Source organism: Podarcis vaucheri (genome assembly GCF_965113315.1).
Source record: "Podarcis vaucheri genome assembly, chromosome: 2".
NCBI classification, from domain to species: domain Eukaryota; kingdom Metazoa; phylum Chordata; class Lepidosauria; order Squamata; family Lacertidae; genus Podarcis; species Podarcis vaucheri.
The window spans coordinates 36492669-36518128 of NC_138760.1; the positions used below are offsets into that span (position 1 = coordinate 36492669).

A 25460-nucleotide genomic window follows, 5' to 3' on the forward strand; every position below is an offset into this window, starting at 1 on the left:
TGGGACAGTTAATGGCTGCTGTGTTTGGGCCCATTCTTTTCTTACTACGTTTCCTTACTCATTGCTGTCCATTTGATGCCAGTTTGGCTTTTGGGTGTGTCTGTGTACTCACATGCCTCTACTTTTTTTGTGGTCTCCAGTTTTAGCAGACTATTCAGCTCATCAGGCAATACTGCTAAGAAACCAGAACCGCCAGTTAATGTTAAGTACAATGCTCCAACCTCCCACATTACTCCATCAGTCAAGAAAAGAAGCAGCACTTTATCCCAGTTACCCAGTGACAAATCAAAAGCCTTCGATTTCCTCAGTGAAGAGTAAGACTTGCTTTGCTTATACAAACTAAAAGTATGCCAGCAATATAGAATTATTTGAATATATCAGCAAGGCCAGCATGTATTGTAGTAGAAATATCAAAACCAGGGTTCAGGTTGATCAAACCTTGAAGTATTGGAATAACAGATAGTAGCTGTTGGATTTTTATGGACAAAAAGAAGACTGTGTGCTTAAATGTGGTAGCCTCTGTTGCATAACAGTTACAACAATTTATTCAACTTATTATGCTTGGGGGCTGCATAACTAGTTAGCCTGCCATGCCAGAATCTTGCTTGTTCTCAGAAATATCCTCGCCCATATTTATCTAGTTATCTGGTCCAAACATGGAATTAAGCAGTACCCTTGTCCGTTTTGATACTTCTGTGTAAAATAACCCATGATATCCACACAGCACACACTAATGTGGCATGTTGCCTTTGGGGAGGGGTATACCTTAAGTATAATGCCCTTTACTGTCTTACTTGAACTAATGTAACTTGTGCTTAAAATCCCTCAGTGCCTTTCAGCACTGTTTTTCGTTTCCTCAACAGTTTTTCCATTCACAGTGCTCAGTTTGTATGTTTTGCCCAGGTAGAGCTTTTGTTAATTGTGTTTGCAAAGTTAGCATGAATCAGAGGAGCCCAGAAGCGCATGTCACCAGTGCTCTGATGTATCTGTGGCTGGCTCCTCCTGGCACAGTGAAAGGTGCTATAATCTATGCAGCACTAAATGGTGTAGGACCAGAGCAGTTCAGGGACAGTCTCCTCCCATGGTACCCCATTAGGAACCCTATGATCTTATTAGACCAAATGAGCCAAGAGAGAACTGAACTGGGACATTTGAAAAGTTTGCCAGGATATGCACAACCTCCTAACAACTTTTGGAACTGCAAAAAAGTAGCCCAGCTTGGTTTGGGCAAATATTTCAGCAAGCAAAGGAATGTGGTTGTGGAGTGAAGTGGGGGGGGGGGGAGGAATAACAGAAGTCTGAATCAGCATTGTCAAGTCCTCATCAAATAAAAGTGTTGTTGTCCTCTCTTCAGAGGTTGGTGGAAGGCATCCTGGGTTTCCAGGTATAACCAGAAGCCTCTTAAGGCTGTTAGTGTGAGAGATGAAGGGGTGGAATGGAAAATCCTCTCCATGATTAGAATTCCCAAATCCTCAGGTCATATGGCCTGATTGTTACATTAGAGAACCCGCTTTGGGTGGAATACAGAATATGGGTAATTTAAAAAGACCTTCACAGATCGTGAAGCTGAGGCTCCAGTACTTTGGCCACCTCATGAAAAGAGAAGACTCCCTGGAAAAGACCCTGATGTTGGGAAAGATGGAGGGCACAAGGAGAAGGGGACGACAGAGGACAAGATGGTTAGATAGTGTCTTCGAAGCTACCAGCATGAGTGTGACCAAACTGCAGGAGGCAGTGGAAGACAGAAGTGCCTGGCGTGCTCTGGTCCATGGGGTCACCAAGAGTTGGACACGACTAAATGACTAAACAACAAAAAGACCTTCAAATTACAGCTTTCCACCATACCAGTTTGGTCGCAGCGTCAGACGTTGCTTCCCCCTCTTTATCCAAATATGTTACCAGATGCAGACTTCAGCAGCAGGCCGTGCCAGAGAGCCATGCTGCCCTAAAAACCTTAGAAGTATTGTGCTGACAGTTTCTCACTGAGAGAAAAAAACAAGTGCCTTGAAAGAAGTAAAGCGTCCAGGGAGTAATACAGATTTCACTTGCGTATTAACTTTGAATAACCTCTTCTGCCACTTCCTACATAACTTTGAAAAGTTTTATTTTGGGCTAATGGGGATTGGAAGGTATAGAGGAGCTTGGAATAAAAAAAAAATGTGTCCCTCCCTTTTGCCAAGGTCTGAGGCCAGTCTTGCCTCACGTAGAGAGCAGAAGAGAGAACAGTACCGCCAAGTGAAAGCCCATGTTCAGAAGGAAGACGGTAGAGTGCAAGCTTTTGGTTGGAGCCTTCCTCAGAAATATAAACAGGTATTGTGTTCATCCCTGTTCATGTGTTTTAGTTTGGGGATATTGTGGTGGCAGGTCACTGAAGGCATTTTCATTTTCAGCAAGGTGGGAAACCTGTAACCCTCCAGATTCCATCAACCTCAGCCAAAACATGGAGCTATTTAAATACCTGTGCAGAGATTATCATGCCTACAAATTGCCATATAGAATTATTATTATTATTAATTAAATTTCTATACCATACTTCATCTGAGGATCACAGGACAGTTTACAGTATAAAAACGCAAAAATGCATACTATAGAAAGGAAGAAAAATAACACACACACACCAGTTTTAAAGGCCATAGATTGTTTAATTAGCCAAAGGCCTGGGAGAAGAGGAATGTTTTTGCCTGATGCCTAAATACATGTAATGAAGGCACCACACAAGAATAATACCTTGACAAAGCTAAAGCAAAATTGACAATTAAAAACAGCAAGTTTGGGGCACTTTAAAGACTAGCAACTTTATTGTGGCACACACTTTTGTGGGTGACAATAATGTTAAGAGTGGCCATTCATAAAAATTAAAAAGATGTTAAAAACACAGGCATCCTGGTATTGGTAAGCCAAGTAACAAGTGTAGCGTGATAAAAATCATTTATCTCCACAAGTTTATCAACTTGAACCTCTCATCAATTTCACATTGCAGTCTTCCTTTAAAACCAAGTATTACACAAAGCCTCCTTACAGCTCCACAGAAAACTAAAGCATCCTTGAAAGGGTTAGAAAGGATTTTAAAAAGCCTAGCAAAATGAAGGCAGGATTAACATAGTGCAGGTATGGGACTGAGCAAAGCAGTTTAGCCCTGCATTTTGAAATTACAGGGCTGCTGCTGAAAGGAGACCTAAAACAAGGAAACTCTAAGCAGGGTCCCATCTGAACTCAGGAACCTGCATGTTGCACAAAGGATTTCTGGTTAATAGTTGAAGGCAATTCCTTTGTGGTAATCACAAAGCGTTGGTGATCTGTGGAGCTATCATGTTTACTTGTAAAACATGTAAAACATGAAACTTTCTTAATCCTTCTTAGTAAAAGGCAGAATTTTCCCATTTAAACACAAATGCTGCTGTTCAGAAAGAACAACTAGCAATAAAAGGTCACTGAGCTGTGGGAAGAGTGGGATGGCTTTGTGTTCAAACCTCTTTGTAATGGAATGTTGTTACTGCACATTTTTCTGAAGTTTGAGAACATGTGTGCTACCTTGCATATTTTTATGGGAAATGTTTCAAGGTCTTAAACCATGGGTAGGCAAACTAAGGCCTGGGGGCCGGATCCGGCCCAATCACCTTCTAGATCCGGCCTGTGGACGGTCCAGGAATCAGCATGTTTTTATATGAGTAGAATGGGACCTTTTATTTAAAATGCATCTCTGGGTTATTTGAGGGGCCTGCCTGGTGTTTTTACATGAGTAGAATGTGTGCTTTGTTTAAAATGCATCTCTGGATTATTTGTGGGGCATAGGAATTCGTTCATTCCCCCCCAAAAAAAAATATAGTCCACCCCCACAAGGTCTGAGGGGCAGTGGACTGGCCCCCTGCTGAAAAAGTTTGCTGACCCCTGTCTTAAACTATGATCTGCATAGATAAGTATAGCTTTAACCCCATCCCAGTCTTTGTGCATAAGGCTTTGTTTATTTTACACTCGTCCCCCCCACTCTTTTTATATTAGCTGCTGAGAAGGGCCTCTTAGCTAATCTGGCAAGATAGACTTTTAAAATTACAATACTGCCCCCCTCTGGCTTTGATCTCACTAGTGTATGACTTTAAAATGAGTGGATCTATGATTGTTCTTCCCAGACAGTCTAATATTCTGGTCATCTAAGCAAACCTATCAAATTCTGACATGGGCTTGTGACAAACTGGTCTGTAAGATGCCAGAAACGTTTTGAAGCAAAGCAAATATTTCTTTCTCACTTTTTAGGTTGTAAATGGTGGTGGCCAGGGGGATAACAAAATGAAGAACTTACCTGTGCCTGTTTACCTAAGGCCACTTGATGAAAAGGATACATCCATGAAGGTACACCTGTCTTCCTTTTTCTCCAGTTCCTATTTTCAAATAAAGAATGCCCCATTAGTGATTTTTAGATGAGGCCTAATTCAGCACGAGCAAGTTATATCCTTTTTAGGTTCTGAGCAACGCCTAGTTTAATTTAAATTGCAGGTGCTTAATAAATACTTTTGAGAAACTCTGGTTTTTAAATATTGTCATATTGTTATTTCCCTAAAAGCATAATGTATGATAGGGTACAAACAAATGTTTGCTGTCTTTTTACGTCTTATAAAAAGACATGAGAACCAGGTTTTCCCAGTGGGTTTTTATAAAGTTCACTTGTTGTTTTGTAGCTTTGGTGTGCTGTAGGAGTTAATTTATCGGGAGGGAAGACAAGAGATGGCGGTTCAGTGGTTGGTGCCAGTGTGTTCTACAACGATGTGACGACTCTAGATGCAGAGAGCAACAAACAGAGGAGTGCATCACAGAGTAGCTTGGATAGATTAGATCAAGAACTCAAGGTAAGGTCAGAGGTATAATCAAAATGTGAAACTGTTTGCAAATCTATTAACACTTCAAGAAAATAGAAAACTTCAATATTGTGTTCATAATTCAATAATTATGGCATGATTCGTTCAAAAACATTTTGGTGCCTGCTCATGAACAAGAACCAGTCTTTGCTTGCTAGTTCGCTAGTCTTCATTAGACCCCAGATTTCCATGGAAAAACATTCATTTGCTTTTACAGCACGTTTTGTATTGTATCCGTCCATCTAGCTCTAGGTTCCATTAGATGCTTCTTGGTTCCAAAGCTTTTATAGTGGCCAGGTGGAGCATTTGGAGAAGACGAAAAAATCTAGTTCCACAAGACCAACATGTTTATGGCGTGACAGAAAACTTGCCTGTTCGGTTTAGTTCATGAAAGTGTATTTTGCATAGCTATGAAAATAATGGGGGGGAGTTTGTGTGTAAAACTACCTGCAACACTCCTGGTATTTAGTAATTCTGGTTGCTTATTCGTCTGTATTTGTAGGAAATGCATGTAGCAATTCACAATGTGATTCTCTCCCACCCCCCACCAAATAAAAATGAGGTTGAACCAGTAAACTAGTAAACTCTAAAATGACACTGTGACCCAGTTGGCTAAGCCCAGTGATGGCTTCAGATGATCAGGCAAACATGAGGGTTTCCTAGCAGAGAATATTGTGGCTGTAGTGCTCCTCCCGCCATCCGGCTGGTGCCTTGCTTCCCAGGGCTAAACCAGGGAGGAGGAGGAGGAGGAGGAGTTTGGATTTGATATCCCGCTTTATCACTACCCGAAGGAGTCTCAAAGCGGCTAACATTCTCCTTTCCCTTCCTCCCTCACAACAAACACTCTGTGAGGTGAGTGGGGCTGAGAGACTTCAGAGAAGTGTGACTAGCCCAAGGTCACCCAGCAGCTGCATGTGGAGGAGCGGAGATGCGAACCCGGTTCCCCAGATTACGAGACTACCGCTCTTAACCACTACACCACACTGGGATTGTTTTCATCATTGCAAGGCTAGTTGTCTCACTTCAGACAAACTACAAACTGTAACCGAGGCTTGTTCTTGGTTGTGGGCAGTTTGTTTGATGGAAAGCAGTTGTCAGCCTGGGTTTGGACATAACCTTGGCAGGATCATGGCATAGCTCTGAGTAGCGCAGTAGAACGAGGGGAAGAGTTCAGTAGTCTTAATCTTCTTTCTGGGAAACCCACACCTTTGCTCATTCACACTAATACATGGTTTAGGTTAGTGTTATATGCAAACTAGCCCTGCATATTGTGTAATGTTTACTTTGATTGGTCTTGGTTTCCGCCTACACAGGACCAGCAGAAAGAGCTGAGAAACCAGGAAGAATTGTCAAGCCTTGTGTGGATCTGTACTAGCACCCACTCTGCTACAAAAGTCATCATTGTAGATGCCAACCAGCCAGGAAACATCCTTGACAGTTTCATTGTTTGTAATTCTCATGTGCTTTGTATAGCTAGTGTACCAGGTAAGAGACTCAGGTGAGGGGGGCAATTACTTGAGTTAACATGGGTTTGCTTCTGTCTGTTTTGGAACTGCTGTTAAAATTCAGCTGGGCAGTAAGCCTTTTTCAGGTAGTCATAATGTGTATAAATTGGCCAGTAAACTCCAAGTCAATTCAGGTTTTGCTATGGATTGTTACTGAGCAACCTGATTCGTTCAAAATGTGGCTAAGCCATGATTTGTTTAACTTCCAACTTTTTTTGTACATCAGACAAAACAAGCTGCAACAACTTCGCTATGATCCGTAAGGTTAAGCCTGGTTTCTTTAACCAACTATGGTTAAAACAAACAAATGTGCATTACCTGCAAGAACAACCAAGGAGTAACTTGCTATGTAAAGTGTGAAAGCCCTCCATTTAATGTCTGAGGGTAGAATATAACATAGTGCTAAGTCCTGTGTTCTGTCAGCACAAGAATTTCTGCTTGTGCAATGGTGCATTCTCCCCTATCCCCCTAAACCAGTTTTAGGCTTCACCCAACCCTCAGGAACAGATTTGGGGAGGGTGTGGGGAGGAGGGGGGGACGTCTGGTTGCGTAAGTGGAAATCCTTATTGCATAGCTTAATAATAATAATAATAATAATAATAATAATAATAATAATAATTGTACCCCACCCTCCTCTGAGCAGCTAACATCATATAAATAATACAATATGCATAAAAATAATCAATCAATCCTGCCCTGTATTTTTAAAAGAAGCTAATAATTGCTGCTATAGGTAGACAAATATATACTTAATTTACATTATTTATTTAGGAGTTTTTGGTGGTGCTATTACATTGTGTTATATACAGAGTCTTTTATCTGCACCTGTGTCTGAAGCCCTAACTCCATTAAAGCAGTGCTGTAAATTCTTCCTAAGAAGCTTATATGAAATGGTTTTAGTCATGTCATCGCTGCACCAACAATTAAAACCTTTGCTGTCAGAAATGCTTCTTTGTTTTGGCTGTTCAAAACAAGTAGAATCCTAGTAACTAGACAAGTTCAACAAGTATGTTTTAGGAACTCTCCCTTTTATTTCTGAACACTAAGAATTAATTGCTTTGTTTGTACCTTTTACATCATAGCAACCATACATATAACAATTCCCTCTTCTTAATGCCTGTTTTCAAATCTACTTCTGACTCGTTCTTATATTTCACTGAAATCTGGTGGGTAAGCTATGTGATGGCATGCATTAGCTTTGATAGATTTTGTGTTACGATACACATGACAGCAAATTGCAAATATTTTATGAAAACCACCAACCCGCAAAGGGTACTGAAAAGTTAACTATCCAAGGTACTGAATGAAACCTTACATTTTTGTTTCAGGAGCCCGCGAAACTGACTATCCTACAGGAGAAGAAGGGTCACAAGAACTGGACTCTGGTCTGGTAGACAAATCATCCTTGTCTGGCAGTATGAATAGCAACAGCTCAGCAGAAACAGACAGTCTTTTAGGAGGAATCACAGTAGTTGGTTGTACAGCAGAGGGTATTACAGGGCCTTCTGCTGTCCACAGTGCCAATGGTGCCTCCCCCGAGACAAATAAACAGCCAGGTATGAAAACATTCACAATTTTTATTCAAAATGTAGTTTGTTGCAGCATGGAAAATTGTTGAGTTATCGCATTTTAAAATGGAAGCAAAAACTTTCAGATCTCCTTGCAGGGAGGAAAGATGGTTTACCGGAGAGTGACCAAGCATGAAGCTCTTTCACATAATGCTTTTATCGTATAGTTTAGTGTTGCATCCAAACATGGCCTGTTTGTCCGAAGGAGAAGCCTTGCACTTCTTCTAAGTGATAACCACAGGGTTAATTATAATTGAGCCTCTTCACACCTCCATCTATCCATCCATCCAGGGGATGTAAAAGTATATAATTAGTAGCAGACAACATGCTTGTAGTCCATTTGAGCTTATTAATGCAACATGCTGATTTGTTACAGAAGAAAGTGTGTTCTTTGTAGCAGGGATGGAGCATACATAATACAATGATGCCGCTTAGCAAACAGACTTGACACAGACTAATTCTGCCACTTGGCCATTCTACATACAGTGAGGGGGGAAAGTATTTGATCCCCTGCTAAATTTGCCCTCTGATGAAGAAATGACCAGTCCATAATTTTAATGGTAGGTTTATTGTTAGCTGTGAGAGAGAGAATAACAACAAAAAAGCCCCAGAAACCCAAAAGGTCAGAGATTGATGTGCATTATAATGAGTGAAATAAGTATTAGATCCCCTATCAACCAGCCAGATGTCACTGTACATCACCTTATCTTCTCAGTTTAGATATGTCTCTCCTGTATAAAAAACAAAAAGGAACGTAGAAAGAACCAAAGGAGTGACTCATTAGGGCACACATTTTCATGCATGCTTTCTTGTAGTAAGGGACTGAGTGACCTATAACTGAAAAATGTACCTTAGACGTTTCAGCTGAGAATGATGCAGTGGACGAGAACATTCAGACGGCAGAGGAAGCGACCGAGGCGACGGAAGTCAATGCTGGCTCAGGAGAAGAAGCTGCAGATATTGCACAAACTGGAGTCTACACAGAACATGTCTTCACAGATCCTTTGGGAGTTCAGGACACCGTAGAGGGTTCTCCAGCGTTTCAGCCTAGGTATGCCCCCCTTTGCATGAACAGAAAAGGAGTAGTAAGGGCAGAAAGAGATTATACTGCATTTCTAATGACAAATGTGTTAACATTTTGTGGTACTGAGCTCCCAAATTTAAATTGGAATTGCTAGAATGTGCAGACTAAGTAAAGGAGTATTGAAACAAGCCTAGTGTACTTTGTGTACTTTTTAACCATTTGACTTTCCCCTTCCTCTCAGCAACGAGTCAGATTTGTATAAGGATGTTGCCGTATTGCCAAATGAGCAGGATCTCGTAAGAGAAGAAGCACAGAAAATGAGCAGCCTTTTGCCAACAATGTGGCTTGGAGCCCAGAATGGATGGTAAACCAAGAACCTTAATTCCAAACTATTTCACTAATAGAAATGTGTCTAGTGATCAGTTCAGTTTTTTCCTTTTCTGAGGCTGGTAAATAAACTCTCTTTTTAAAAAAAAAAAAAAAATGAAACCTCAACCTTGAAATTTGCTCTGAATTACAGATTCAGGTGAGATTTTTAAACAATTAACACCGATGATTGACTAAGCCCCAATTAATCTTGTCACCCAGTCATCTGCATATTCAGTCAGTGATGTGAGACTCAGCCAAGTAACTTAAAGCTGACACTTGAAAGTGGGAGGTCACGCATGCACAGACGCACAAAATAACGTCATGCGCATGCACAGAAGTGGCGATTCACGACACACGTAGATGTAGGTTGCATTCTGCTCATGTTGAGAATGGGCCTTTGGAATGGATCCTGTTCGCACCAGAGGTACCACTGTAGTTATACAGAAGATTTAAAAGCAGAGCAGCAGCTAAAACCAATTTCTGGTAAAAGAAGGCAGGGGGGACTTAAAAAACAGTCCTCCACTCTATGATTTACATTTCTGTCCCACCATTCCCCCCAAAGGAGTCCAGTGAGCCTGCCTGAGGAGAGCATTAGGTAAATTAGAGCACCACTGTCAGAAAGGCAATTTTCTTGGGTTGCCGCCTGCATAACTTTTGACAGGAAGCACTCGGAGAAGGGCCCCCGGCAACAGTCTTAAAGCATGGTGGATATTTACTGTTGCCTGTCTCATCCCTGCCTCCCTCCAAAAGCCCAGGATAGAAGGCTTTGCCGCAAGCCTAATTGCAACAGGGATAGGATGGGTTTGGAGGTTAGCTCTCCCCTAGCTAGCTGTGATACACACCCCTGCCGCCACCCCCTGTTGAAAATGTCCCTGCCACAAGTAGACTTGAAATAAACCTTCTTCTTGGCACTTTGTCCCATTCCCTTCTGCAGTTAGATTCGGAAATTGATTCCAATTAAAGGCTTTGTTCAAGTCTAATTGTAGTGTGAGAGGGAATGAATGTAAGAGGGAGGGAGGGTTGGAGAGAGAGATCTTTCAGGAAGATCGCACCACTTCCATCCTGTTAGGCCTGAAAAAAGCTATAGCATTTTTGTCCAGCCCTAATTGCTGATGGCAGGGGCTAATGTGCATGTGGTGCCCACAACAATTTATCAAGTTCCCAAATGTGCCCGCTATGTCAAAAGGGTTTGTGGCCTCAGTAAAGGTCTTTAAAGGTAAGCACTAGCATTTTGAATTAAATGATCCATTAGCTACTGACAGCAAGTTTAGATTCCTGAAAAGGGCACCAGCAAAGCTGAACAGAATTAAGCTACTGAAATAACCTAATTCAGGCTGGGCAAAGCAATATTGTTTAAGCCAACTTGTGATTTATTTACTTTTAAGCTAACAGCTATAAACAATACTGCCATTTTTAAATGCTAATATGGATTTTGGAATATTGGATTTTTAATTAATCTGACTTTATCGTTGCAGCTTATATGTTCATTCTTCAGTGGCTCAGTGGAGAAAATGTGTTCATGCAATTAAACTTAAAGATTCTATACTCAGTATAGTGTAAGTTTCTATAAAATTAATTTTTTCCCCATAATGATATTCACATTTCTGTAGTTTAAAATGGAGTTAGCTGAGTAGAAAATAATTACACTAAAAATAGCTTCTGTGAAATGCTGGTTCAGAAAAGTTTGGGGGTTTTTTTGGAGGGGGGTTTGAAGAAGAGAATGGCACATTGGGAATTGTCAGCAAGAAAATAGAAAGTGATGTATTTGTTGGCAATCATAAAGCTGTCATTGATGATCCTTCAAGGAATGTTTGTAGCTGGGATGTCACACCCACTGAAAGCTAGGAGGGAAAAGTGTGCAAGCAAATTTTCCCACAGTCTTTAAGTAATATTGCTGGTTGAGCAGGACAATCTATGAGCAGAGATAGGTTCACAAAAATCTATCTTCCCACATCACAAGCATGAAATGTTGCTGTGGGAGTCCCCCCCCCCCCAAAAAAAAAATAAATTACTGATACCTGTTCTAGGGTATGTCCTGTGTGATCCTACATTGCATGAGCATGCGGTTGGGTTTTTGTTTGTTTGTTCATCTCCTTCAGTGGTTTGTACCATAGCTTGGGGAGGAAGGCGCTTTTGTAGTGGCCAAGCGTATTGTCTTATAAAATAGGAAACTCAATAAATCTTCTCCTGCTCTGAAATAGTTTACTGAGGTTCTTTGGGGCTTGGTTAAGAGATAAAACAATGGCTTAAAAGACCATGAATAAATATTATTACCATGTCTTCGTATGCTAATTAGGATAACAATTTCAGTTGAGTCTCATTTATATGTGAAGTTTAGACAGATGGCATGCACTGATCGCCTGTTAGGGAGAGGGTGCCAACATAGGATGTGTTTGTTTTTGTGTGTAGTGTTGACAGGGCTTAATGAGCACAACAATCTATTACTATGGTCAGAGTTTCCTCATAATAATATACATTTTCCCTTTCTTTCTTTTCTAGACATGTAAAAGGAATAGTATTAGTTGCACTAGCAGATGGAACTTTAGCAATATTTCACAGAGGAGTAGGTAAGCTTTCTATTTATACACCCTAGAACTGTCACATATTTATATGTCTGGTCTGCTTCTAAAATGTGGATACGTTGCTTCTAAAATATGGATACATTGCAGACCTTTACAGATCATCTGCTCAGTGGGAAATCTTGTAATTCTTGGGATAATATTGACCAAAAAATGAAGTCCTCCATTACTACTACTACTACTACTACTACTACTACTACTACTATTACTACTATTACCACCACCATCATCATCACCATCAATTTATTTATTTCTACCCCACCCTTTTCTCTGATGGGACTCAATGTAGCTTTATTCCATCTCCAAGTAGTATAAAGAGCCATCAAGAATGTTGACTTCCCTCTCTTCCCATTCATCTCTGTTCCCCTTAAAATATGCGGCTTCATTGCGGGCTTCATACTTGCAGTCCTTTGGATAGCCTGGTGCTGTTTTCACTGCTGTCCTGTGCATGAGCAATGGATGGGTAGAGGCTCATTTGCCTGTGTGTAGCATCCTTTTAGGAACTGATGCGCCGTAGAGCACGTTGAGGATACCTAAATGTGAAGGTATCTCTTTTGCTTGTTTGTGTTCAAATAGATCTGAACTATTGCCTTATGTACAAGTCAGTGTGTCATGATTTCTAAACATCCACTGTTCTGTGGGTGGTATTGCTGTTTTGGGTTTATTTTGCCTATCAGAGCACTTGAATGCCTATAAAGAATACGCCACATAGCTTAAATGAGTATTCCTTGAATGTAAGGCATGGGTGTCTGGGCATTTATTCTTTGTCACCCTTCCTGCGTTTGGTGCTACCCAGATGTTTTTGCGCTGCAACTTCTATCTGCCACAGATAGCGGTCAGAATTGATAGAAGTTGTGACCTGAAACATCTTGAGGGCAGGTTGACAGAGGCTTCTTTATGCCATTATGGATTTTATCTGTTCCCTATACAGTTATGGATTTGAATAATGGAAAATAAGTGAATAGAAATGTAGTAGTATACCTATTTTAGTCATGTACACAAATTAACATTTGCAGACAAGGTTTGCTCATCCCCTTAATAATTTCTTCTTCTTCCTCTTCTTCTTCTTCTTCAGATGGGCAATGGGACTTGACAAACTATCACCTTCTAGATTTGGGCCGACCTCACCATTCAATCCGGTGTATGACTGTGGTACACGATAAAGTCTGGTGCGGCTACAGAAACAAAATTTATGTGGTTCAGCCGAAAGCCATGAAAATAGAGGCAAGTTAAAGCAACCATTTAAAATTGGTGAATAATCAGGGAGAACTCATTTAGAAGAAAGGAGGTTAAGTAGGAAATGAGATTATATGGCATAAAGAGAACATCTATGAAGGCCAAGCAAGCAGGATCATAAGTTATACATGACCATAAATATGTGAAAAATCACTGTCAGAAGATAGCCATTAGTAAATATTGCTAATTCAGTAGATTTACCTTTGATCCATTGAAGGACGGCTGGAGGAGATCACAGGGGGCTCACAGGATCAATTTTTTTTTTAAAAGCAGATTTTAGAGCACTGATGCATACTAAACAAAAGAGCCATTGCCGATCCTCTCTTAACAGTGTTACTGAGAGGGGGGGGGGGAAAGATGTGATCTTATTTTATTACAGATAGGTAGCCGTGTTGGTCTGCCATAGTCAAAATAAAAAAATTCCTTCCAGTAGCACCTTAAAGACCAACTAAGTTAGTTCTTGGTATGAGCTTTCGTGTGCATGGTATCTGAAGAAGTGTGCATGCACACGAAAGCTCATACCAAGAACTAACTTAGTTGGTCTTTAAGGTGCTACTGGAAGGAATTTTTTTATTTTGATCTTATTTTATCTTAGTAATGTGTAAACTGGAGGCATTGGAGAAGTATTTTATTATGCATTCCTTAATTAAACTATAATTCATTTCAGAAATCGTTTGATGCACACCCAAGGAAGGAGAGCCAAGTGAGACAGCTGGCCTGGGTGGGAGATGGAGTGTGGGTATCAATCCGTTTAGATTCCACACTCCGCCTTTATCACGCTCACACTTACCAGCATCTACAAGATGTTGACATCGAACCCTATGTAAGCAAAATGCTAGGTAAGTCATTGGCCTGAATCGGACAAGTCACCTTCTTGTACAAATGAAAAGACATGGATGACTAATGTTGCTGGCTGAACACCCTACAAATTACTGCATAGTGATGGCATGTAGTTCTAGTTGCACTACAAATAGTAGTAAGGTCTTGTGTGTAATTTCCTCTAAGGAAAACGTGAGATGTGAGGCCTTCAAGGGCATAACGGGGAGGCACTAAGAAGACCATTGACTACAGTGTCAACAGAGTTTAAGGTCCTTTATCTTGTCCTTCGAAATGAGAAGACAGTCTCCTTGGGAAAAGAGAAGAATAGGAAATGTTAGGCGCAATTTTTCATGGGGCAAAATAAGTTGAACTTTACTATACAGTGGTACCTCGGGTTAATTATTTAATTCGTTCCGGAGGTCTGTTCTTAACCTGAAACTGTTCTTAACCTGAAGCACCACTTTAGCTAATGGGGCTTCCCGCTGCTGCCACGCTGCTGGTGCACGATTTCTGTTCTCATCCTGAAGCAAAGTTCTTAACCCGAGGTAATATTTCTGGGTTAGCGGAGTCTGTAACCTGAAGCGTATGTAACCAGAGGTACCACTGTACTTTTAACTTCGGGAGTTTCCTCTTCATATCTTTATTTCAATCTTTAAAAGCTCCAGCTAGCTCAGTATTGTTGACGCTGGCTGCAGCTCTCCAGTTTTTCAGTGAAGTTTTTTTCCCATCACCACTTGGAGATGTGGGGATTGAACCTGAGATATTTTGCATGCAGAGCATTGTATCTGCCATCAAATTACATGGGGACGGCCATGGAGCTAAGGAACTGTTTGGAGATTTAAAGAACCCGAGTCATTCAAAGAACAAAGAGTTTCCAGAACTTCTCTTTTTGTTTGTTTATAAAACATGGAGTAAAGTTAGGTTTAAAATGGGACATTTCCTGCAGATATGTATCTTTTGGTTTCTAATGAGTGTTGCTGTGTTTGTTTCAGGTACTGGAAAACTGGGATTTTCATTTGTGAGAATCACAGCTCTCATGGTGTCCTGCAATCGGTTGTGGGTTGGGACAGGCAACGGCGTCATTATCTCCATTCCATTAACAGAAAGTAAGTGCGATAAGAAAAGTAGATTAAACAAGAATGCCACTATTTCAGACCAGATAAACTCTTGCGCTGGCCCGTGTTTGGTGTTCTCCAGCAACTCTGGTAAATTTTCTGATTTCAGTCTGGTCCGATTCTGTAGTTTTCACAGGGATTCTCAGGGACTGGCAGCTTCATATACTAAGACAACAGCAAACCTCCTCAGAGATTTGATGGTACTCCTCTGTATTTACAATTGCAAGCAGATGGAGGTGGGCACACTAGATGTAATGCTAAGTAAGTCCTTAGAAAACACATCAGTTTTCTAATTTAATAGCAAATGAGGGGCTTATCTAACAACTTTGTGCCTCGTCATCTTCCCACTGCGTCAGCCACTTCTCCCTCTTCAATAGACCCAACCCAACTGTAATGCTGCTGCTTTCATCCTTCTGCCCTGTTTGCTTTGGAATTCCTGATAGATTCTGCAGGTGATGCCTTTCTCTTCTCTGGCTGCCACAATCCCAGCCCCTAGCTAGAAAAACAGACATAGAGGGAGCTGCTTCTGTTCCGAGCTTGTAAATGCTAGGGACGACTAGATTCAATTTCTAACTATTTTCTGGATCTGCCTAAAATGTACACGCGATTAAGGAAACTGTTATAAAATACTATTTTGTTTAATACCCAGCCCACTTCATTCCATAAATCCTTGCCCCAAAACTCTCTGCTTGGGGCTTCCATTTTTGAATACTTATTTAATCATGTTTAAATAACTACAGATTTTTCTCTCACTATGCTGAAAATGCACACTTTTCTAGTATAATATTGGTGTAATGCTGGGGTGGACTGTTGTGGGTTGTCATGGTATATTTTGCTATTGATGAATTCTTTCATATCAGTTGCTTTGAACACCACATGCATTGTTTTCCATGCTGTACCATTACATTGATCATCCATTAAATGTCCGGTTTTGCGTTGCAATTATGTGCATTCAATCAAAAACAACTACTTTGAATTGCAACAGTTTTTAAAATGGTGAAAATGCTCCCGAAAATCAGCTACATATTCACCTTAGGCATTTTTTTTAAAATAAAATGCAGTTAACTTTTTTTTAGAGGATAGAAAAGAGGAATTGGTGTTTTTTTATATATATGCTTCTAGGACTAAATAGGCAAGAATATGTAGAGATTGCTGAGCTGGACAGATATCCTTACCGCCACCAGTTGTTTTAGCAACAGGTGCTCCCAACTCCATATAAGGTGTTCTAACGATTGTGACGATAATGTTTGTGACATTATCCTTACCACCTAGACAGCATCAGTGGAACTTCAGAGGAATAGGTAAGTATGGGGGTGGTGGAGGGGAAAAAGTCGGGTGACAGCTACCCACCCCCTTACCTAAGACAATGCCCACTGCTTGTTGGCACACAAACTAAAATGTGAGAAACAGAGCTGGTGGATCTTTTTTTTTCCCCCTTTCCCTTTCCTGGAGGAGGAGATGGCAGTCTTATTCCTGTCAAATTTGATGGTGTCCGTTCTTGAAGAAAAGAGAGAAAGGGGAAACGCAGTTTGCCAATATGTCAGAATATTAAAGGTGCTCCTACTTCCTTTGGCCACTGAAGCTGAAAGAAAGATGTTCATTTATCTCCTTCTGATTGTACCTTCTTGTAGTTAGGAGCTTAATATATAAAGCTCTTATCAAAAACCAGAACGCAAGTGGTGGGTTCTCATTAATCCTTCTCCTCTGCTGTCATACCTATCCATTTTTCCCCTTTCCTCCTTTCTTACTTTAGCTGTAATCCTCCACCAGGGACGTTTACTGGGGCTGAGGGGTAAGTGCTGATCCCAAACAAAAAACAGTTCTGTTTTCTCAGGCTTCTCTAATAGCCACTCTGAGGCTGTTTCCCATTTCTCTAAAATTTACTCCCCCCCCCCCTTTGTATGTTCCTAAACCGTTTTTCCACTTGAGGTTACCTGCATTGCAGTTTTTTATGTTTGCTAAATGACCACCAAACCCGCTGAGCAGTTTAGTGTCTTCATCTTTTGTTGCAGCTGAACTTTTCATGCCGGCTTCTTGTTTTTCTTCCAGCACCATTTGTAATATCATAACCTTATAAGTGTCATTAATCCACATCATATTTCTCTTGTTACAAATCACATTTCTTTCCCTCTTCTGATACTGTTACGAGTGGAGATAGTTTTGTGTGTCTAGCATACAAAATCACTTTGTGGAATTGAAACTAAGGACTTAAAATACGCCCCCATTCGTTGCCTCTCTCTCCTTCCCAACTCTTGGCTTTAAGAGATCTAAGAATCATGGTTGCCAAGAAATATTTTCTTTAAAAGGAGAGTTCTGTGGCAGTTTAAAGGCAGGCTAAATTTATTGGAGCAAAAGCCTTTGTGGACATGTCCATTGAAGCCAATGTCACAATAAATGTGTTTGTTTTTAAGGTGCCAAAGAACTTTGGAGTGTTGGTTACAGCAGACTAACAAGACTATCCTCTGGAATTCCCTTCTTGAGCATCATTTACCTATGTTAGAAGTCTATATTTCACTGATAAGCCCAGTCCGTGGATCCCCTGTGGAAAAATCTGACATGCATACTTTTTGTGAATATAGGTTTTGTTTTGCAAAAACGTACAATTTATGCTAGACTAGCAAACTACTCCCTTTCTTCCCTGAGGTATTTCAAATAACTAAGCATGCTGTCTTATTCCTTTCCAGCTCTGTCTTGAAACGGCATCTTCTTGCCCTTTTGTTTCATTTATCTAAGTTGGCTTTAGCTTCTAGACTGGTAACCGTGTGGTTTCGTGATGAAACCGAACTTTGCCATATTTGCAGCTGTCCCTTTCAAGTGGGAAACATTTCCTTTCTCTCTCCCTAGCTAACAAAGCAGCAGCAGGTTCTGGCAACCGTCCAGGCAGCGTAATACGTGTATATGGCGATGAAAACAGTGATAAAGTGACACCTGGGACCTTTATACCTTATTGTTCAATGGCACACGCACAGCTTTGTTTTCATGGGCATCGTGATGCTGTTAAATTCTTCGTTGCAGTACCTGGTAAGTTTTGTGCGGGACTCCTCCATTCAGTTTTCAGGTTTTTTTTTTACAGTTAACGTGCTGAGTGTGACGGTCATGGATGATATTCCACATGGTGCTAGCAGATAAAATGTAGCTCTCCCTTCTGCTCCTCCCTCTTGCAGCTTCCCATGACACTCTTAATCTGCTCCAGAGGAACTTCCAAACGTCTGGAGCAGGTTTTGGCATGGAGGGCGGGGAAGAAAGGAAGGGGAAGTCTCATTGCGGACAATGAAAGTCTGTTGTGCAAACGGGCTGGTGAATGGATGGAAAGACCAGCAAGGAGATGATTACCAGAGTCTAGACAAGAACTGACTGGAGCTTTGTTGGCAAGCTTTTCAGTTCCATCATCTCATGCAGGAGGAAAAAGTATAGTTTGTTGCTTCAACAACTAACCAATTGTACCAGCAAGGTGCAATTCAAAGGCCTCGTTGAATCCCAGCCATCAATACTCCCCTCAAGTATTGTTAATATTCAGGGAAAGAGATACCAGCTTTGCTGCACCTCTCAATTTTTGCAAGAATGCCATAGTTTTAATTTTAAGCGGGTTACCTATACAGTGCAAACGTTAAGCAATGTGTCACTACTCAGAAATATTTATTTATGAAAGGCACTTAATAACTAGCATATCTAAGCGGAGCGCATAAAAATAAACCATACAGAGAGTAAAACAAAAAAGTCGTCATAAAACTGAGTGCTACCTTAATTTTTGCTGTCCCAATGTTTACAATTTCTTTTCATGCGTCGTGAGAGATGACAATAGTTTAGCAAAGATGTTTAAGATTATCTAGGCAAGAAGGTCAGACACACTTAGTAGTGAAGCAGGGAGTGACAGTCATTAAGTTTTTTTGTAATACAACGAGAAGGGTTTTTCTTTTTGTTTGTGGGGGGATGGGGACGGACGACTGTTTGTCAGCATCTGCTTAATGACTTCAGGAACAGTACTCCATAAATCATAATGTTGTTGATGCTTCCCCCCCCCCAACATTAGGTCAGGTTATTTGTCCACAGACAGGAGGAGGCCCAGAGCCACCCAGTGATAAATCTGCCATATCCACGCAGGAATCCAACAGCCAGGCTCCCTTAAAATCCATGTTGGTGATAAGTGGAGGAGAAGGGTACATTGACTTCAGGATGGGTAAGAACCTTTAATTAACTTAGAACAATTCAATAAAATGCTAGAAGATATGATCACTTCTTTCCACCCCGACTGAACTATGATTTGAGGATGGTTTGATTTCAGAAGGTTTCCCAAAACTCCCCTAAACTTCTGTATTGTCGATGAACTTGTATCAGTGACAATTTAGACAGGCCGGATTATCCATAGCAATGGATTGGAAATGAAAAATCTTCTTCCGGCCTGATGGGTCGTCAAATATCCTCAACAAGCGGCAGGTACTACTCACCTCATCTCTGGCTGTGTCTCAAATTGCAACCAGTTCACAGTGTCCCATAAAACTCCATGGAAGCCATTGATAACTAATCCCATCACTGTGCCTCCCCTGTTTTCCACTTAATCCCACTCTGGGTTCCTAGTTTTGATAGCAATGCGGTGATGAAGGTATGAACCTGATGCACCTTTCCATAGTTTATGGCTAGTAAACCCTTTTTTTAAAAAAAATAATCCCATTTATTCAAGCCTGTGATTATCAGAACATTTGATTTCCCCCTCCCCCTTTCATAAAACAGATTGTTTTGAATTATACAAATTATTCCAATTTTGTTCCTAGTAATTCTGGCATAGGGACGCGGGTGGTGCTGTGGGTTAAACCACAGAGCCTAGGACTTCCTGATCAGAAGGTCAGAGGTTCGAATCCCTGTGACGGGGTGAGCTCCCGTTGCTCGGTCCCTGCTCCTGCCCACCTAGCAGTTCGAAATCACGTCAAGTGCAAGTAGATAAATAGGTACCGCTCCAGCGGGAAGGCAAACAGCATTTCTGTGCGCTTCTCTGGTTCGCCAGAAGCAACTTAGTCATGCTGGCCACATGACCCGGAAGCTGTATGCCAGCTCCCTCGGCCAATAAAGCGAGATGAGCGCTGCAACCCCAGAGTCGGCCACGACTGGACCTAATGGTCAGGGGTCCCTTTATCTTTACCTAATTCTGGTATGCTGCTTGTTACAGATTACTGCCAGGAGACTACAAAAGAGTTTAGATTTTTTTCTGTCACTGTTTCATGCTGGTTTTCACATATGTGTTATTTGTTTATTGTTGGGAGCCGCTTTGAGTTGCTTCTCAAATGTGTCTGGCAAGTTTAATAAATGGCTTTTGCTTCCAAGTGAGACCGGGTTGCGCTTGGGCCACCAGGTGCCACCCCCGCCTCAGCACGGTGCAGGGTAGCATCCCATGTCACACTGAGGGTGTCCCGGCCACGCCATTTGCCAGACGACCAATCAGGACGCTGTGGGGGCGTGGCCGGGGCCAATTTAAACCACGGCGCGACTCTGGAATCATGTGTAAGGGTATTCCGTTAAAGGGATCCAGGGGTGTGGCTCTTGTCTGAAGCCCGGGGAGGGGCTAGGGCTATGCCATGACCCCAGCAGGAACCCAGGGGGGCTCGAGTTGACCCACATCGGCGGGGCTCTCCCTACTGGTGATTTACCCTTCCAGACTTCCTGCAAGGCGGGCAGGAGTCAGATATAGTCTGTGGATGCAATGCCCAAGTCAATACCGCTCACATTCTGTAACCAATAAAGTTGTGGCCTAAATTTTGCCCATTAAGACTAACCTAAATTCTGTGTCCTTGTGTCTTTATTATCCTGGGGGTGGCTTGGGGGTCTTGAAGTGCAAATAATAATGAGAAGAGAAACCCATTTGTGTTAGGGGCAGGCTACTGTTGTATTCTTTAAGAGCTCTCTGGTTCTTAAACTTTAGCAGTACCATTGCAGACATGGCGGGCAACAGATGGCAATGGGTTATATGTGTGCTATTATGTGCATACATACATAACCTGCAACATGGTGTATTTTAGTAATATTTCTGTTTTCATTGAGTTCAGGCGACAGCTGTTTTTCCTTTGGACTCAAATTTCTAGTGGGCTACTGCAGCCTTTCTTTGTATCCCCTGGAATCACCTGTTCACATAAAATGTTCTGCCTTCCTTCCCAGGTGATGAAGTTGGTGAATCAGAAATCCTTGGAGAGGCACTACAACTAGAGCCTTCTGTAGCCAAAGCTGAGAGGAGCCACCTGATAGTGTGGCAGGTTATGTGCGGCAGTGAATAAGCCCCTCCCTCGGAAAGCGGCTTGAGACTGCAAAAGCTTTTGCATGTCTTTTGTTTTCATTTTGTTTCTGTGGAACCTGTTTCACTACATTTGAGCATTTCTTTGCCATTTGACTTTATATCACATACCTCTCAAACCTTAACAATACAAGAAATTTGCTTGTGCTGTTTTACTGCATCAGTGTTACGCAGCGAGAACAAATTGGTTTCCCCAGACAAATGCTGTACAGTAATTAGGTCTCCCAAATGCCCCACTGCAATAGAATTCAGTTTATTTTATGGTGCCACTTTTACAACAAATTTAGTCGAAGCATCTTGAATTCATCTGCACATTTGAGTAAAACAGCAAAGTTATTTCCGGTGTACTGTTTCAAAAATATCAGATGAATTATATCTAAGTGTCATTCTGTGCATTCGGTGAGGATTAAAACAAGATGTAAGTTCTTTATTTTTTCACTTCTAAATCCTCCCAAGCTTGTTTGCCCTGATGTATTGAATGTGCTTTGCTCATATCAAGGTCCATGGGCTGATAACATAAAGTTTCTTGTTTAATTGCCAGTAGCACTAAAGATGAAAAGTACTGCCCTTAATAATGATAATTGTGGTATTTTATGGGGAGAATCCTTTCCTAGTTTCCCTATGTACTTGGGACGTAATCAAGCTGTTCCCATCTTGATTAATCTCAAAGAATATTCTTAGAATTATTTGCAGCCTGATTGTATGTTCCTTGGGCAGAGGATAGGTCACCTTTGCACACCTATCATCTTGGATCCCAGCTGGTCAGGTTCATGATACGTGACGTAAACAGACTCAAATAGGGAGCAAATTAGCTGAGAGCTTTTAACTACTCAAGTGAAAAATCACCCCTAAATTGGTTCCAGATGCATTGTTGTTTATAATCCATTTAACTATGTATGTGAAATTGTATGCAGAGAGTTGCCGATCACTTGCAATGGTGTGGTCACTTACGTTAATGGGACAGAATCACTGTAAATGGTCTGGGAGTCTACCCCCGAGTCTGAGGAAACAAAAATAACTCCATCCAACTCATTCTGTTTTACTACAAGCTTTGGAAAGCGTGATCTCCTTTGCTACAGATTTCCCCAATTGAATGCTAGCCTTTTAATTCCTTAAAAGGTGTAGCAGCTTCCTAATATTTCATTTCTTGGAAAGTATGAATTAAAATATTAATGTTCATCTGGTACCTGCCAAGAGACTGTGGCTATTCCCATTAGATGGGAGCAGATTTTAGTGACAGAATGGAAGATTTTCAAAAGCGTTTCAAATTAAGTAAAGGAACAGTCTTGAAAAACTGCCTAAACATTTTTATGCAATAGGAGCAGTTTGGGATCTGTCAAGGAAACATGTATTTATATATAATATATATACACACACACACACACATTAATTTTTTTAAAATCATGTTAAGCTGAGATCTATTGTGTAAATATTTATTTAGGCAGCTTTTTAAAAAAAGAAATGAGCGTCTTACCTGATTAAAAAAAAATTAGTAAAACAACATTCAGGTCTATTGGTTATAGATTTATATGTATAAATACTTTTTAAGCACCATATTTTGTACACAACAGATAAGTTCTGGTAAGTATGTATTTAGACCATGAAATGTGTGGTTAAAATTTATTGAATGTCTTTGGTAATAGAATTTTTTCCTCCAATATGCCAAAAGCGATAAGTGATCACAATTTACTCAACATTTTCAAATGGCTAAACTGTGTTTAGAAAATTTGAGAAAACGAACCCTGATCTAAAAACCTTATGGAAGATCCAGAAAAGCATGTAGCTTTTTCTCGTCTTTGTTTTCCAGAATGCTCTCACGTGCATAAATACACCACACTCATTTGTGTTGCAAATCCAAGCACTTATCCAATACTGGAGAGAATGCAATTCAATTTGGAGAGGATGTTCAGAGGGGGTAAAGGCCTTTTGCTGCATGTGCCTAACTTGGCACAGAGAACTGTATCAAGACACACATTTTGGCTTTTATACTACCCACTCCTAGCTGTATGTACAGCATGTAATATTGTGTGTCCAAATGAAATGCTCACTAATTCTTCACAGTTTCATGAGCCCATCAACTTTAAATCCTGCACTCTTGTGGGCACCTCTGTAATCCTTTCATGGTATGATTTCTTGGAAAGTATTCTCCAGATCGTTTATGGGTGGCTGAATCGCTACATTCACATTCTTGGAAAAACATACTTATTTTCCATTTTAGTGTGGTGCTTTCCTTAATTATTATTTTTTTTAAATTAAGGAGCTATTTCTCCGAAGTGCTTCACTGCTGTCAGACAATAGATGCACCTGGGTAGCATTTTTAATAGCTTGCCAGTTGTAGTGAGTAAACTGAGCCATTCTGTTCTCATCGAGTCAAGTGCTATTCACAGCAGAGGAGTCAACGGTCCAGCAGAGACTTCAGCACTATTTTTCAGTGCAAGTGAGAGATTGGCACATGTTCTCTTTCCCTTGTTCATTTTTAAATGTATCCCTTGTCGTAAAGAATAGCAGGTTTAGATGGTGGACGTCACCACCATTCACTAAGATTTAAACACTCCCCGTTCCAGCGCACTTTTTAAACGATAGGTGGTAAAGCTCGCTAAATTTCATGCATCAAATGATTGCCTAAAAGAATAAATAATCTGTTTTGAGAATGTCTTATGTATCACGTACTCATAGTTCTAAAATCAGGAGTTGGAATGAATCTCTTGATAGTTAACAGTTTGTTAATAGTTTGAGAGAGCATTTCAAGCACAAAAATATGCAGCACATGATTTGTCTGAATAGATGTGTCTTGCATGGTAAAAGGTAAAATGAAATTTATATATCCTGCCATACTGTTCATTTCTTTGTAAGGTCTTCCTGCGTTGGGTCAGTTAGAACTGGCAGAGTGTAGACACTTTATCATAGGCTGCCTTAGTAACTACAAAATGTTTTTATAATCTTCTAATATGCTAACTGTTCTAATGAACATGGTGTCTTGAAGATAATGTGTAACTGAATATTTATTTCCATGTGAGTATTATGAAAGTTACCAAAGGACTGAAACTGACTTGGCACTCTTGCAGTTGACCCTGTGCATAAAGGATCTTATAAAGATCCTAAATTTGTAAAAATGACACAGAGTGGAAAAAACACATTTCTTTGTGGATGCTAACTTTATTTTCCTAACAGGGTTATGCCATATTGTAACAACCTATGTTGCACCTCAAAACTTTGTTCTATCCACTAAATATTTTTCCTTCCCTCTAACAATTTCTTTGCTGCACATTTCTCAATCTTTTAAACATGTTTTAACACATTTTATGGTCTTTAATTTTTCTGAAAATGTTGTCTAGACACTTTATGCTGAATTTTAATTGCCTCTGTAACCTTGAGATGGATACTGCAGCATTAAAATTGCTGTCTGTTTAAAACTTGAGGCTTCTTTCTGTGAGCCAGAAAGCTCATATAGCAGTGAAGTTATTTCAGTATTTATTATTGAATCCTTGGGGGTTCAGAATGTAACTTTGTACATGAAATATATATAAATATGTATATGAAACGCATCCTTGCTTTAGTGTCTTTCTTACACCCCTGTGATGAGGTTATAATAATTAAGGATTTATTCCATCTTGTCAGAAATAGCTTTTTGCAAGAGTAATGCAAAGATGACCACAGATTGATTTTTATGCTGTCATGTATTCAGCATGTATTTGTGTGGTTAAGGAAATGTAGGTGATTACACCTATGCAACCCCATACTTTACCTGACCAAATTGGCCATGGTAACAGCCACTTAATAACAATAATGAAAAGACAAAACTCCAAATGTCATTTTGTAAGCACCATTGATTCATATTGTTGAAGTATGTAAGGTCTTCATGTCATTATTGAGTAGAAGAGATGCATGGAGAAAGGAGGACTCAAGGCACCCTTTGTAATAATAATAATAATAATTTATTATTTATACCCCGCCCATCTGGCTGGGTTTCCACAGCCACTCTGTGCGGCTTCCAACAGAATATTAAAATACAATAGTCTATTAAACATTAAAAGCTTCCCTAAACAGTGCTTTCTAGCAGGTACCTTGCACCCCTATTAACTGTATGTAATAAGGATATCATGTGGCTAACCTAAAAG

General features: G+C 40.5%; 1 protein-coding gene across 6 annotated transcripts in view; it reads left to right on the forward strand.

Annotated features, from left to right (window-relative positions):
* The window catches only part of SPAG9 (sperm associated antigen 9), a 76516-nt gene extending 51629 nt beyond the window's left edge, over window positions 1–24887 (forward strand). For 4 of the 6 annotated variants that reach the window (XM_082211024.1, XM_082211025.1, XM_082211028.1 and 1 more), the window contains 17 exons: window positions 141–314; window positions 2181–2310; window positions 4252–4347; window positions 4674–4841; window positions 6164–6335; window positions 7684–7911; window positions 8779–8974; window positions 9189–9311; window positions 10792–10872; window positions 11816–11883; window positions 12971–13119; window positions 13799–13970; window positions 14943–15056; window positions 16819–16857; window positions 17910–18086; window positions 19096–19242; window positions 21210–24887. In XM_082211024.1, coding sequence (XP_082067150.1) covers window positions 141–314; window positions 2181–2310; window positions 4252–4347; window positions 4674–4841; window positions 6164–6335; window positions 7684–7911; window positions 8779–8974; window positions 9189–9311; window positions 10792–10872; window positions 11816–11883; window positions 12971–13119; window positions 13799–13970; window positions 14943–15056; window positions 16819–16857; window positions 17910–18086; window positions 19096–19242; window positions 21210–21325 — 2350 coding nt within the window. In that variant the 3' untranslated portion in view covers window positions 21326–24887. The remainder of the gene's footprint in view (window positions 1–140; window positions 315–2180; window positions 2311–4251; window positions 4348–4673; window positions 4842–6163; window positions 6336–7683; window positions 7912–8778; window positions 8975–9188; window positions 9312–10791; window positions 10873–11815; window positions 11884–12970; window positions 13120–13798; window positions 13971–14942; window positions 15057–16818; window positions 16858–17909; window positions 18087–19095; window positions 19243–21209) is intronic. The other 2 variants (XM_082211026.1, XM_082211027.1) reach the window with 1 other exon arrangement.
* Window positions 24888–25460: the final 573 nt, after the last annotated feature.